Source organism: Meleagris gallopavo, chromosome 2, assembly GCF_000146605.3.
Source record: "Meleagris gallopavo isolate NT-WF06-2002-E0010 breed Aviagen turkey brand Nicholas breeding stock chromosome 2, Turkey_5.1, whole genome shotgun sequence".
NCBI lineage: Eukaryota > Metazoa > Chordata > Aves > Galliformes > Phasianidae > Meleagris > Meleagris gallopavo.
The window spans coordinates 74,706,943-74,720,157 of record NC_015012.2 but is presented as its reverse complement, the minus strand read 5'-3'; the positions used below and the strand labels follow the sequence as shown (position 1 = coordinate 74,720,157).

Sequence of the window (13,215 nt, the reverse complement as noted above, 5' to 3'; positions counted from 1 at the left end):
GGAGGAAATCAAACCGTTGTGTGTAAGTCTAGAGCTATGTGTGAAGGGACATAATGCCCTCAGATCTTGAAGAACAAACGGCTAACCGAGGTATCTGTAGCAAATCTTTATAATCAGGAATGCTTCATTGCAAGTGTCTTCTTGCACCTGCTGTATTTTTTCAGGGCATCCGAGAGCAACACACTGCAGATTTAAACTTCTGCACATTTCCAGACATTTGCCCCACTTTTTCTCAATGGCATAAAACTGTATCAGAGATGGCAAAACTCACCTTATCTCGGAGTTTCCTCTCCTTTCTCTCTTGCACTGTGGTCAGGTAATTCACTGCTGCATATTCCAGCACCGAGAGGAAGACAAACACAAAACTGACCCACAGGTAAATGTCCACTGCTTTGATGTAGGAAACGCGGGGCATGGAGGCGTTCACCCCAGTGATGATCGTAGACATGGTCAGCACAGTGGTGATCCCTGGGAACACAGCAGCAGAGTGATCCTGTAAGGTTTGTTCAACCTAAACTCTTCCTTGCAAATAAAGTTACCATTTCCTGACATCCAAACTGACTTTTCATGTTGGTGTGGTGGGTTTCACTGCCTGAGGAAGGTCTTTCTTATTTGGGTTTTTTGTATTTTCTGTGAGCACAGCTCTAATTCTGATTCTCCCCCACACCACTGCCTCCATCCTATGGCAGGCAGCAGAGCTTTGAGCCTGCACTACCTGTGCCATATTGCCAGGTGGAGGACGGTCCTGTGGAAAGCACAAATATCACAGCTTGTAGTTCAGCTCCTCCAGCTGCTGCTTCCATCAGGTTCCCCAAGGCTTGTGTGTTCCATCTGCCTCAGAAAGTTCTGCTTCATGGGAAGTCACCAGTCAGCTCCCATGCTTGGTGTGCGTCTTCCTCTCAGGGACTAATGTGGCCCAAAAGGGCAGTGCTCCCATGCATTACCCTGCAGGTAAGCGCTATGAACCTACTAGGAAGGGCATGAGCCCCCATAGTTTAGTGTTATCCAGGCTCCTCCTATCACAGGGGCTAATTATGGTGTGTTAATGATTCCCTTGAAAGTTGAAATGACGTATTTCAGAAGGACAAAGAGATGTACTTCTTTCTGTCTGACAAAGAAGAGGCAGGGAACACAGATGCTTTAGGAAGCAACAAGGAAATATCTGCAAACTGTCCTATATCTCAATGTCTTTCTTGTAGTGAGGGGCCCAAAACTGAACACAGTACTCAAGATGGTGTCCCAGCAATGCCAAGTACAGAAGGACAATCACCCTGCTCCTGCTGGCTGCACTATTTCTGATACATTGCCAGAGTGCTGTTGGCTTTCCTGGCCACCTGGTGGTTCCTGTTCAGCCAACTGTAAACTAACACACCCAGATTCTTTTCTTCCACGCAACTTTCCAGCCATTCTGCTCTATGTTGATGGATAGGGTTGCTGAGATGAAAGTGAGGACCCAGCATTTGGCCTCGTTAAAGCTCATACAATTGGCCTCAGCCCAGCCCGTCCAGAGCCCTCTGAAAAACCTTCCTTCTCTCAGGCAGATTGATGCTTCCTCCCAGCTTGGTGTCACCTGAAAACTTACTGAGGATACACTTAATGCCCTCATACAGGATAAACATATTAAATAGGACAGGCCCTGCTACCAACTCCTCGAGATCACCACTCATGTCTGATCACCAGCTGGACTTAACTCCATTCACCACCATTCTCTGGGCATGGCTTTCCTGCCAGTTCTTTACCCAGCAAAGAGTGTACCTGTCCAGCCCATGGGCTGCCAACTTCTGTAGGAGAATGCTGTGGGAGACAAAGTCAAAGGTTTTGTTAAAGTCTAGGTAGGTTACATCCACAGCCTTTCCCTCAACCACCAGGTGGATCACATGGTTGTAGGAGATGATATTGGTCAAGTAGGATCTGCCCTTCAGGAACCTGTGCTGGCTGAGCCTGATCCTCTGGTTGTCCTGAACATGTTGTGTGATCTCACTCTCAAGATGATTTACTCCACACTACTGAGTACTGCGAGGATATTGCTTGCTACAGTAATTTTCACAATGTTAAAATGACAGATGAGAGGAGTTCTAAAATTCTACCTAATTGCAAATCAGAATAAAATCAGAAGTGACACAGAATGTAACAAAAAACAAGACAGTAATGCTCATAGTGCTCTCAGACAATTTCCTGCATGAGCAGAATTAATATACGGTATTGATAACTACAGCTGTGAAATGGGCTGGGATGACATGTCAGTCCTGAAGCCCTGGAGAGGAGGCTATAAACTGAGACCCATGAAACATGGAATAGAAACTAAGTTAAAGGGAAATAAATCTAAAGCTCTGCAAACAAAACTTCAATAACAGAGAAATGAGTTATGGAAAACAGAATTAACCCTAGGCATTCCCAGAGCGCTGATAGAGCAGTGATTTGTGCATAGAATGTATAGGGCCTCCCTGCTGGAGCAAAAGCTTATCCATAAGTAAGTAATAGTAGTCTATTTCCACATGTGTCTATATATGTATGTGTATGGGTGCATGCATATATATTAATTCCAACTGTTCCTCAAGAAAAATTGGTGAAGTCTTTTTAATAAACACAGCAGAACAAATGTTAACAGGAAAACAACCAGATGCCAAGAAGCTGAGCATGAGATCTGGATGGCAAAGAGTTAAAATTAGTGGTTTGAATGGAGCGCACGTTATTTGCCAGGCTGCCATGGCCAATTTATTGCTTCCAGACAAGAAGCACATGTTGACTATTTGCTTGCAATTGTAAACTTCCATGAAAAATATTTCTGATTTCAATGTTTTAAACTGCCAACCTTGGCACCAGGTCCTTCAGCTCAAATATCAATCTCTGACCCTGGTAAGAACAGGAAGGTTACAGTGCATGTGTTTCTCACAGCCCCTGTACTCTCTAATTCAGAATTATTAGCATTCCACAGCACTCAATTTCTGTAGCGACACAGGGTGGAGTTTTTTCAATCATTAGATTTGGAAAAATAGCAAACTATCTCTTTCCCTCACAACCATGTGTGCTGTACATGCTGAATTTTGAACAGTTTCACTCCCAAAAGATGTGAAATTGCACCAACATAATATTACACAGTAACTGGAGGAACAGCCCCTCAAAGGGTGAGGATAGCAGCAGCAGTGGTGCAACCAATTCAACTGCTTTTAAAGAGAGAACAGTGATACTCTGTATAGACAAAAGTCCTTTTACCTTTCATTTGGGTAGTCGATCAAATAAGTCAAGAAAATAATCAACACCATTGCAGCCAGGAATGAGAAGTTGCTGATAGTAGTCAAAATGTACAGGTAGTACACAATAGATTTTATTACTTTTTAATGGGGTAGGTAACCATTTCGGAATCTCCCCACTAGAACAAGTCTTTATTTTCCCTTCCAATACTCCTCAGGATGACAAAAGTGTGGTGTTCGTGTTGTTCCAGACATTAGCAATGTTACTTTTCCTAACCTGTGATCAGACAGCCTGGGAGTGGCTATGAACCTATGCCTGTGTTGAGTATAATGGGAATATGGGAGTGAAGTCTAAATCAAACTTAAACTCTTCTGTTTTTTTTTTTTTTTTTTTGTTTTAGCTTGCCTCTGGACTCACCATAGTGGGAAGTTATCATTGTGCATTACTAAGTTTAGTACAACAACATCCGCTTCTACTATAAAGGATAAGAAAATTCTATCTCCACTAATTTCTGAACTTGGACTGTAAGTGACCACGATGGATTGTTCTCTCTTAAATGAGCTGAACCACTGATGCATGTTAATATCTCTACAATCAAACTAACTTGTTCAACATTCCTGAGCATGTCCTATGCCAGGTGATTAGCATAAAGAGATGACCACACCACCACTCTCAGGAGAGAATGACCGACTTCAGCCATGGGGTGGATTGTGTTGGTGCAGCCCCCTGCCACCCTATGATCTCAGGATAAGGCAGCACCGTGCTCCTGTCTTCGTTACAAGAGCAGGGAGATGGAATGATCAGCCACCCGCAATACCTGCTGCCTGGATTGTAGTCCAGTCTATAAGGTACCAGATCTGGATGGTCTGGGAAGGATTGGAATTGTTCGGCTGGTGGAATGTTCCAGAATTACCTCAGCTGCCTTGTGTCCAGAATGGAATGTCACTGAATGAATACAGTCATCTTGTGGACCTGTAAACATAGGTCGTAAGCAAAGAGCCCCTTGAGCTCTCCAGGGTCACACTGGACTGTGATCCTTAATGTCCCTCTGAGCTGGGATACCTCTTAGGACAGACCCCTCCCGGATTGAAGCTCATTCACTGACAAAAAACAGTGAGAAAGAAGGGTGAGTAGTTCTCCAAGGGGGAAATCTTTGGGTGTGCAACTGAGTTTAGAAGCTCCCACTACCCTGCAGTAAGCCTCACATCACCCACGCTGTTCTTGAATCTTTAACCAAGTCACACTTTCAATTGTAGCAATTTCTGTTGAATGATGGTTTTAAACTGGCTGATGATAAAGTACGGATAAAGTGATGTCAAGGAAATACAATCTAACTTGTGATTTATATAAAAATATTAATAAATCCTAAATTGCTAATAAATCAAACCTACACAAAAATCTATTCATGACAGTGTGTTGGCAACCCAGAAAGCCAACGGTATACTGGGCTGCATCAAAAGAATTGCAGCAAGCACATCAAGGGAGGGATTCTCTATACTACACTCTCATGAGACTCCATCTGGAGTAATGTGTTCAGCTTTGGAGCCTTCAACACTGGAAGGACATGGAGCTGTTAGAGTGAGTCCAGAGAAAGGCCAGAAGGATGATCAGAAGACAGGAGCTCCTCTCTTGTGAAGAGAGGCTGAGAGAGTTGGGATTGTTCAGCCTGGAGAAGAGAGAGCTCCAAGGAGACCTTAAAATGGCCTTCCAGTACCTAGAGGGGGCCTCATGGAAAGATTGGGATGGCCTTTTTCATGGTCTGATAGTGATAGACCAAGAGGGAGGAGTTTTAAACTAAAAGAGGGTATATTCAGATTAGATATTAGAATGAAACTCTTTGAGTGTAATAATTCCTCTCTGGGGAAATGAAGCACAAGAACAAGTTGCCCGGAGAAGCTGTGGATGCACCATCCCTGGAAGGGTTCAAGATCAGGTTGAATGGGACCCTGGGCAGACTGATCTGGTGGGTGGCAGCCCTGCTCAGAAAGGTGAAGGTGTGGAGCTAAGTTATATTTAAGATCCCTTCCAATCCAAACTATTCTATGATTATATGGTTCCACAATTTTATGTTTCTATGTTTATATGATGAATAAGCATAAAGGACTGAATTCACAGGAGCATTCAGAAAAGTTCTTCTAAACTCAGTGCCTTTGTCTCAAAAAGCCACAGCACAAAACTTTTAGTTCCCTCTGAATTATGATTCCTGACAACGGATGGTGATTCTAAGCAGACATGTGGCCCGTTGCCATATATGTTATTAATATTTCCTCTCCAACTATGAACGTAATTTTAACAATAAATGAAACTCTGAGATGTGTTCCCTGGAACAAATGGAAGCAAACTTGGGCTTCAAGTTTGCAAATATACAAATGGCATTTTGCAAAGGGCAAATAATCTTCTTCAGAATATTTATGTCAACAACATAATTGTGCTCCCATCGTGATTTCTCTGCCATATGGCTTCATCTGTCTGAAACGTGTTTCAGAGGGGGAAGTTGTATCCCTCACACTACTCTGTAATCTAATTTAACAAGTTGAACAAGTAAGCTTGGCTTACTGTTTTACCTCCACACTCTCTCTTCTAGAAAAGCTCAATAAACCGTAATGTTGTCACAGATGTTATGTAATGTTTTTCACCTTCTTACTCACTGAAGTCTTTGAAGGATACTGGCACTTCATCTCTCTATGTCCAGTGTATCTGTTAGCTGCAATAGAAGCAGAGCTTGACATTTGTTCCCTGATTTGCACCATATACAACTAGCACTTGTCAGAACAGGACAGGCAATTCACTTGGCACTGCAGTGCAAATGAAGAGATGGTATGAGAGTCAGACCTCAGCACAGGGGGAGTGTGTGTCACAGCTGATTTCTGTGCCACCAGGCAATGTAGGGACAAAGCAGAGGCAGTGCATAGCACAGGTGATTTTGTCTTGATGGTCAAAGCCATCATTGCATACAATTGCCCCTCAAGTGTGCTGACTACAAGATTGTTTTTACCTAAAGGGACTCTGGCAGGAACTGCTCGACGGTCAATCCAGAAGGACACCCAGGACAGCATAACCATGAGAGTGGCAGGAAAGTAGGTTTGGAGCAAGAAGAAGAAGATGTGTCGACGTAAGGTGAAGTTAATGTAGAGACGATTGTACCATCCTGTGGAACAGGGAGAAGGAAAAAGAGAAATCACACCACCACCAAACTACTTTCAGATAAGGTGTTATATCAGTGGGAATAGCACCATATTTGCTTTTAGGAAAAGAAGTAATAATCGCAGATCGTTGCAGTTTACAGAAGAGACTCCTTACTGAACCAACTATCATACTCACAACACCTCTCAGGATCACATCTTCCAGAGAAGATAATACAAGCTGTACATTCAGGGATTGTAATTCACATTAAAGTTTGGTGTGCTCTTAAAGAGGTATTGTCTTTCCAGACTATCTTATCTAATGATGGAAGTCTAAAGATGGAATGGCCAAGGATATAAGTCTGCAGCCCTTTTCCCTGGCCTCTGCTAGGGATTCTAGTACCCACCTGTGCTGCTATAAAAGGCAAGTTTTGTGGTAGTGTGGAACTCCTGTATCAGGAACTGGGACAGCGATATCCTCTCATCCGTTTTTAGGGAATCATTTCCATTCTTCCAGTAGAGCATGAGGTCATCTTCTGTGTAAGCATCTAGGGAAGCAGAGCAAGCCTCAGTGCAGTGCAGTGAGCCAGCTACTATAGCCTAAGCACTCTTTCAAGGCTACCTATGAGCTTCCAGCTGAAAGGGACAGTGACACCATTTGACTGGAATCTGCAGCATTGTTGGGTATGGCTGCAGCAAAGAATGGAGAGGCTCTTCATCACAGTGCTCAGTCCTGATGCATTTTGTAGACATTTTTGTTTCTCTTACCATCATTTCACACATATAATCGGCATATCAGGTTACTCACCACATCAGAAATTGTCCCTTTCTAAAATCAGAAGCGAAGGAAAGGAGAGGAAAGAGGGTAACAGGAGGAACAAGCTATTATCAGTGGTCTGAGGCGTGCAGGAGGACAAAATCTTGAGCAAACCTTCTGTCTGTAATGCATATATGAACATTACAGGTCTTGGTTTTTTAATGCATATGGAAATATAGTAATGTTGATCCTTTCAGATGAGTTTTATTAATAGCCCTTCCCAGACAGAGAGGAAAAAAATTCTGTAATAACTTTATTCAAATATAACTAAGATTATAATTGTGTATTTCGGACTTAAGAAGGAGAAGAAACAACTCTTAAAAAGCTAGGAGTTTGAAATGTAGTTGTACAAAATGCAGGACAATTTTATGCGAACCACACCTGGGACGAAGCAGTTCTGTATAAGCTGGATTTGTCGCTCACAGATGTAAGAAACACCAAGGGAAGGTGATTGGGTTGGCGGCTCCATTGTGGTTCCTAAACCACAGATGAGCAGACGTGCATGGGAAAGGCACAGAGCCATTTGATTCTGCATTAAGAGCTGTGGTGCAGGAAGGTACGTGGGGAAGTGGGTGCTGCTGCACACCTGCAACCTGCAGGCAAGTAACCCAGTGCCTTCTGGGGATGGGATTGCAGCAGAGCTGCCCAGCTGGATTTTGGGGACACTGGCAAAACAGCACTCACAGCTGGCAAGGCAAACAAGGCAAACACTGCCTTGTTGTACACACCATCTAATTCTAGAGAAAAATTACAAGCAGAGAATTTTTCTCAGTGCTGAAGTTCTCTGGTTATAGTTGGAGCCCTCATGAATGTAGCAGTTGCTGGTGGATATAATTAAACACCATTCAGGTCCCCACAGGGTGCAGTACTCAGCTTCCCTGTGGCTCTGCTTACTTACAGCTTTCAATCTCCAGGGAGCACGTCTGTGTGTCCAGGGGAAAGCGACTAAAATCCATGTTGCACATTGCTGTCACTGTAACTCTAGGAACAATAAAAACCACCTCATTAAAAACTCAGCTTTGTGTGTGATTGAAAAACAGTAAAGTTGCATGATGATTCTGAGTGACTACTTGGTCACTGGAAATAAACACCTTCCATTTAGCTAAAGGCATTCCAGTGAAGTTAGAGCTATTTTTTCTTCACAGCAAACCAGCGTTAAACAGGTGGCTAGAGAGTTTGACCATAATAAATTGCTACCAAACAACACAAATACTGGAGAAGTAAATGGGGAAGGACAGAGAGAGGACACTTTTTCCCTTTTGGTGTCAGATCTGTGCCTTCAACAGCTACTTTGCCAAATAGAGTAATTTAGGTTTGTCAAAGCCCAGTGCCATGCAGGATGCGGGCAGTTTTCTCCATGCACCATGACTTCCATCTGCTCAGTGAAAGCCCAGTGATCGCCCATGGGTGTCAGCCAGCAGAGGGCTCAGGCAGTGCCTCCAGTCAGGGCTGGAGCTGGAGCACATCCAAGACCACTGAAACACTCCCCCTCATATATCAAAAACCCCAGTTTTGCTGTAGTCTGATTATGTCATTTTTAATAGCAGCAATCTGTGTTTGCACTGGAAGCATCTGTAAGTCTTCACCCCACTAGTTTGAACTCTAGGGAAGTGAATGAATATAAAAACATAAATTGCAATGGGGAAAGAATGAATGAATAATAACAGGATTAAAGCTCGACAGACAACTGTCACATAATGATAAAATCAAGATGCAGCCTCTTATGTTAGTACTCCTTATGCATGTCTGGGTTCATGTTGCTTCCCTATCTGGATTTTATCTTAGAGTGAAGCTGCTTGGCTCAGATTTACTGCTTAGGTGCCAGTGAGGTCTACAGTGCTTTCCAAGAAAAGAGAAGATGTCTGGTAAGAGTTTTAAAAAGGCAGACACCAAGGAAAAAAAATAAAATGGACAAGCAAAGGCATTCAGAAAAGGCTCTCAGTTAGCAAAGACATCTTTTTTTTAAGTATTCATATTTCTCTTCCAACCATAAAGTACTTCGGCCCGCAGTCACCAATAAATAAAATAATGAAGCACTGTCACCTTGCTATTCGAGATATTCACTACCATTTCATGAAGGCCAGTTGAAAGTAGCCTGTTAAACATAAGCTTGTATATGGCAGCACGTGTGCAGTTTGATATTCTTTCCCCCTCATTGTTAAATAGCCAAAACACTTGCAGTGCAGATAATGTGCAGCATGTAGCTGGAGTTGAGTTTTATGTCATTTTATTGTCATTTTGGTATTGTGCTAAGGATCTGAGCAAACTTTCCAAAGACATGAACACCTGAACCCTGTTTAATGCACTGGAAGAAGCAAAATACTTTAGTAATGATACGATTAGCACTATCCAGACTGTGAATCCCAACAAATAGTATAAAAATATCAGAGAAACAAGAAAATTCCTGTCAAACAGATACCACAAAGGACTTTATGCCTTACATTTTTTGTACTGTTTCCTTTTGTAAAAGGAAAAATACTTTGTCCGGCTGAGGAGTAGAGCTCAGCCCTATCTCTGCCACTCTGGAGGTTATTAATGTGCCCTCAAAGACCTCCACAATCATCCCAAGAAACACGTTCTGCAGCCTTATCATTAGTTAAAGTTAAATCTATGCTTCTTGGTGCTACTGACCTCCTACAATCAGATTTTCCTTCTTTTAGTCCTTCAGAATACATTGTTATCTATCTGCTGTTTGGCTTATTTATCACATGTTTTGCTATTTCATTGCCATGGAGCTGATGTTGACATTCTTGCGTCAGAATATTGTACAGCAATTTCCTCTCTCATAGGTTTTTATGGGTCATTTGGCAACACTTGTTTTGTAACTGAATGGAGCTGCAGGCATGAAGAAGCAGCACTGATTTTAGTTTGTTCTGGAGAGTGACAGATGCTCCTGAATTAGCATCTCCACACATGAAAACAGCAGTTAGGAAGAAGAAAAATCTTGCTTTAATAATCTTCAGTCTCATGTCAGTAATGTTCGACTCCTTGGTGAGGCATCTGATTTATGTTTGAAACTTGAGATCACTGCTATGGAAAAGAGGGGAAGGGAAGGGAGGGGACACAAACTTCCTAGGAATTAAGCTTCAGTCCTACTTCTCGCTCCACTTACCCAATGCTCTCCCAGCTGTTCTCCCTGGACATAAGAGCATTTTTATAAAGAGAAAGGAAGAGCCAAGAGGCTCTCATGATGTCAATGGCTAGTCAATGCATTCACATTTTTAATTTTTTTAATGTGAAGTCATGTGGAAATGAAATACAGGAATCAATTAAACTGCTTTCTCTCTCATACCACTAATGGCTCACACTGACCAAATGCACTTTTACCTGAGGCTATAAAGTACCTTCCCATCTGGCTGGACCCGCAGCATGACATTGTCAGTGGTGGTGTCATGGATGAAGGAACGCTTGGAGTGGACAAAGAACATGTCAGGGACCCAGATCTTCTTCACAAGCCTGCCGTCAAATGTCATGCTTTGGTTGTTGGTGCTGGGGAAGGACAATCTCTCATCTTTCCAGTAGTGCCTTAGATAAAGTGTCATGGTGAAGTCCTGCAACAAAAAGTTTTGGGTCACAACCTATGCCTTATCAGCATAGCAATGATTTCTCCTCTCTGATACAAACTGCACCTTACAAAGCACTGTTCATGAGGGCACATCCACTCTCTAAGATGCAGGCAACATGAGTTAATGTGTTCAGAAATCAGACACCATTCATCCAGAGGCAAATTTACCTCTGAAACATTTTCATTTTGGTGTCTGTGATTCACTCCAGGGACCAAAAGGACACAGAGGCAGCTGTTAGCAGTGAGCACTACCAACAATTCAACCCCCCATCCCTACAATGCTGCATTTCTGGAGTTGAGAACAACTGCTCCAGCAGCTGCTATAGTAATTTTCTTATTCTGGACAGCTAGAGAAGTGCTGCAGAGAGAGTTCTTCTTCCAGCATAGCAAATGAGATGTTTTTGACTCAGTATTTGACTGAAATGTTTTATTTTACCCTGAGGCTCCCCAGGGAGGTGGCTCAGTCACCATTCCTGGATGTGTTTAAAAACAGTCTGGATGTGGTGCTCAGGGACATGAGCAGAGGGTGTTAGAGTTAGGGTAGTATGGTTAGGGTGTGGTTGGTCTTGATGATCTTTAAGGTCTTTTCCAACCTGAACTATTCTATGATTCTATGATTCTGCCCACATACTGCACATTCTAGATCTAAGGCATGATCATACCCTTTTCACTCTATCATATTTTGAGTCTGATCCCAGTAGGGCATCTGCTTGGGTTTGTCTTTTTACTTATTTCAAATAAATTGATCGTGTATCTCATGAAAAAATGCATGCACAAGTTTTTATAAGCGTGGTATCTTAGAGTGTACCATAATACATTGCCCCTAATCTAAGGGAAGTTTGTCTAACACCTGTACTTGTGCAAGGCATTTGACAGTGCCCCACACAAGAACCTTATCTGTACACTGAAGAGACATGGATTTGACAGATGGACAACTTCAGTGGGTAAAGAATTGGCTGATGATGGCACTCAAAGAGTTATGGTCAACAACTCGATGTCCAGGTAGATATCAGTGAGCATGGTATAGGACAAGGGTTAGAGGCTTTAAACTAAGAGAGTGGATTTAGATTAAATATTAGGAAGAGGTTATTTATCATGAGGGTAGTGAGGCACTGGAACAGCTGACGTGCACCCAAAGCAGCTGCCTAACACCAATTGTGCTGCCATACAACTGTGCTCCTCAGTTAACCAAGGAGGAGGTAACGTGGGTGCTCTTATGAGTACAGAGATGTCTGAGCTTTCTGTGAAAGCTTCAGAGCTGTTCAATGCATTTGCTGGAGCAGCAGAACAGTTTTAAAAATATTTTGTAAATGGGGTGTGATTTTTTTTCTTCCAAAGGTAAAGCATAGCTGCTTAGAGACCCTGGAAATGCTTTAACAGGGCAAGTTGTTTACAGGGTTATCTCCCATTCTCCTTCTGTGCTCCTGCTCTTTGGCGTGGACTGTTGTTGTGTCACGCCTGCATGTAAAATATTCCCATGGAAAATCTCCTGCAGAGATCATGCCTTACTTTCAGCAGTGTTTTGTGATGATGAAAGCCCCTCCACCAGAATCCAGACCGCTTAAACATCATCTGAAAACTGTTTCCATCTTACCAATTATATGGTAGCATAAGAAGGTCAGAGACTCAGTAATGAAATCAGCCTGTGCAGAGTGCCAGCACCAGTCCTGTGTGCTCCTGAAATACTACTTTAGCACCAACATTAAGGTTCAGGGTGGACTCACAAAGCCTTACACCACACAGAAGGGGTGACACAACAGGTACTGAGCCAAAAGTGGGTTCAGAAGAAACTTCTGCCCTCTGAAAACTCTTGCCTTCTTATGACTATACACTTCCCAGTGAGATGGGAAACTCACTGAAAGGGTTAAGCCTTCCTCTGAAGTGAGGGGACATTGAAATGTTGGGTATTTCTATTCTCATGCTGTTGCTGCCACATGACAAGAATGCTCTCACGAGGGTAGCTGTCAGGACAGATTCTGGCTGGGACCAACCTCTCCCCTGATCACTTCAGAGCATGGCCAAAGTGAAATCTTATCGGCAATATATCAGAGCACCCTAAGCCTAACACAGTAATTGGTCTCCTCGGAGCTTTTACGTGCTATCACTCCTTAAGAAAATGTAAAAACCCAAATCCTTTGGGGCACTTTTGGCAGTGTTTTATCATTTTGTTTTAGAGAAAAGAAAATGTCAGATTAACTTTCATTCCTTTTGCTTCAAGACATTTAGAGGGATGAAAAGATGAGGTCAGTAGAAGTAATTACCAGCAGATTCACTTCAAACAAACTGCCCGGGAGACTGGAGTCTCCATCCAAGGAGGAATTCAAATCCAAAAGCCAGAGCCCCAAGCAACCTCCTCTAGCTCACTCTGCTCTCAGCAGGTTTAGGACTAGGTGGTTTCCAACAGTCCAGTCCAGCCTCAGCCTTTCTGTGACACTTACCATATCCACCTCAGAAATGCTGTCCAGACTTTCAACTTGGACATCCACCCCTACAGGAATTGCAGGACCTAGGAAAAAAAA

General features: G+C 42.8%; 1 protein-coding gene across 1 annotated transcript in view; it reads right to left on the bottom strand.

Moving 5' to 3' along the window:
* The window catches only part of LOC100541243 (gamma-aminobutyric acid receptor subunit rho-1), a 36,755-nt gene that overhangs the window by 4,688 nt on the left and 18,852 nt on the right, over positions 1-13,215 (bottom strand). The window contains exons 5-10 of the mRNA XM_031552533.1: positions 13,135-13,202; positions 10,459-10,682; positions 8,030-8,112; positions 6,722-6,862; positions 6,188-6,340; positions 272-468 (exon numbers count right to left, since the gene is read on the bottom strand). Coding sequence (XP_031408393.1) covers positions 272-468; positions 6,188-6,340; positions 6,722-6,862; positions 8,030-8,112; positions 10,459-10,682; positions 13,135-13,202 — 866 coding nt within the window. The remainder of the gene's footprint in view (positions 1-271; positions 469-6,187; positions 6,341-6,721; positions 6,863-8,029; positions 8,113-10,458; positions 10,683-13,134; positions 13,203-13,215) is intronic.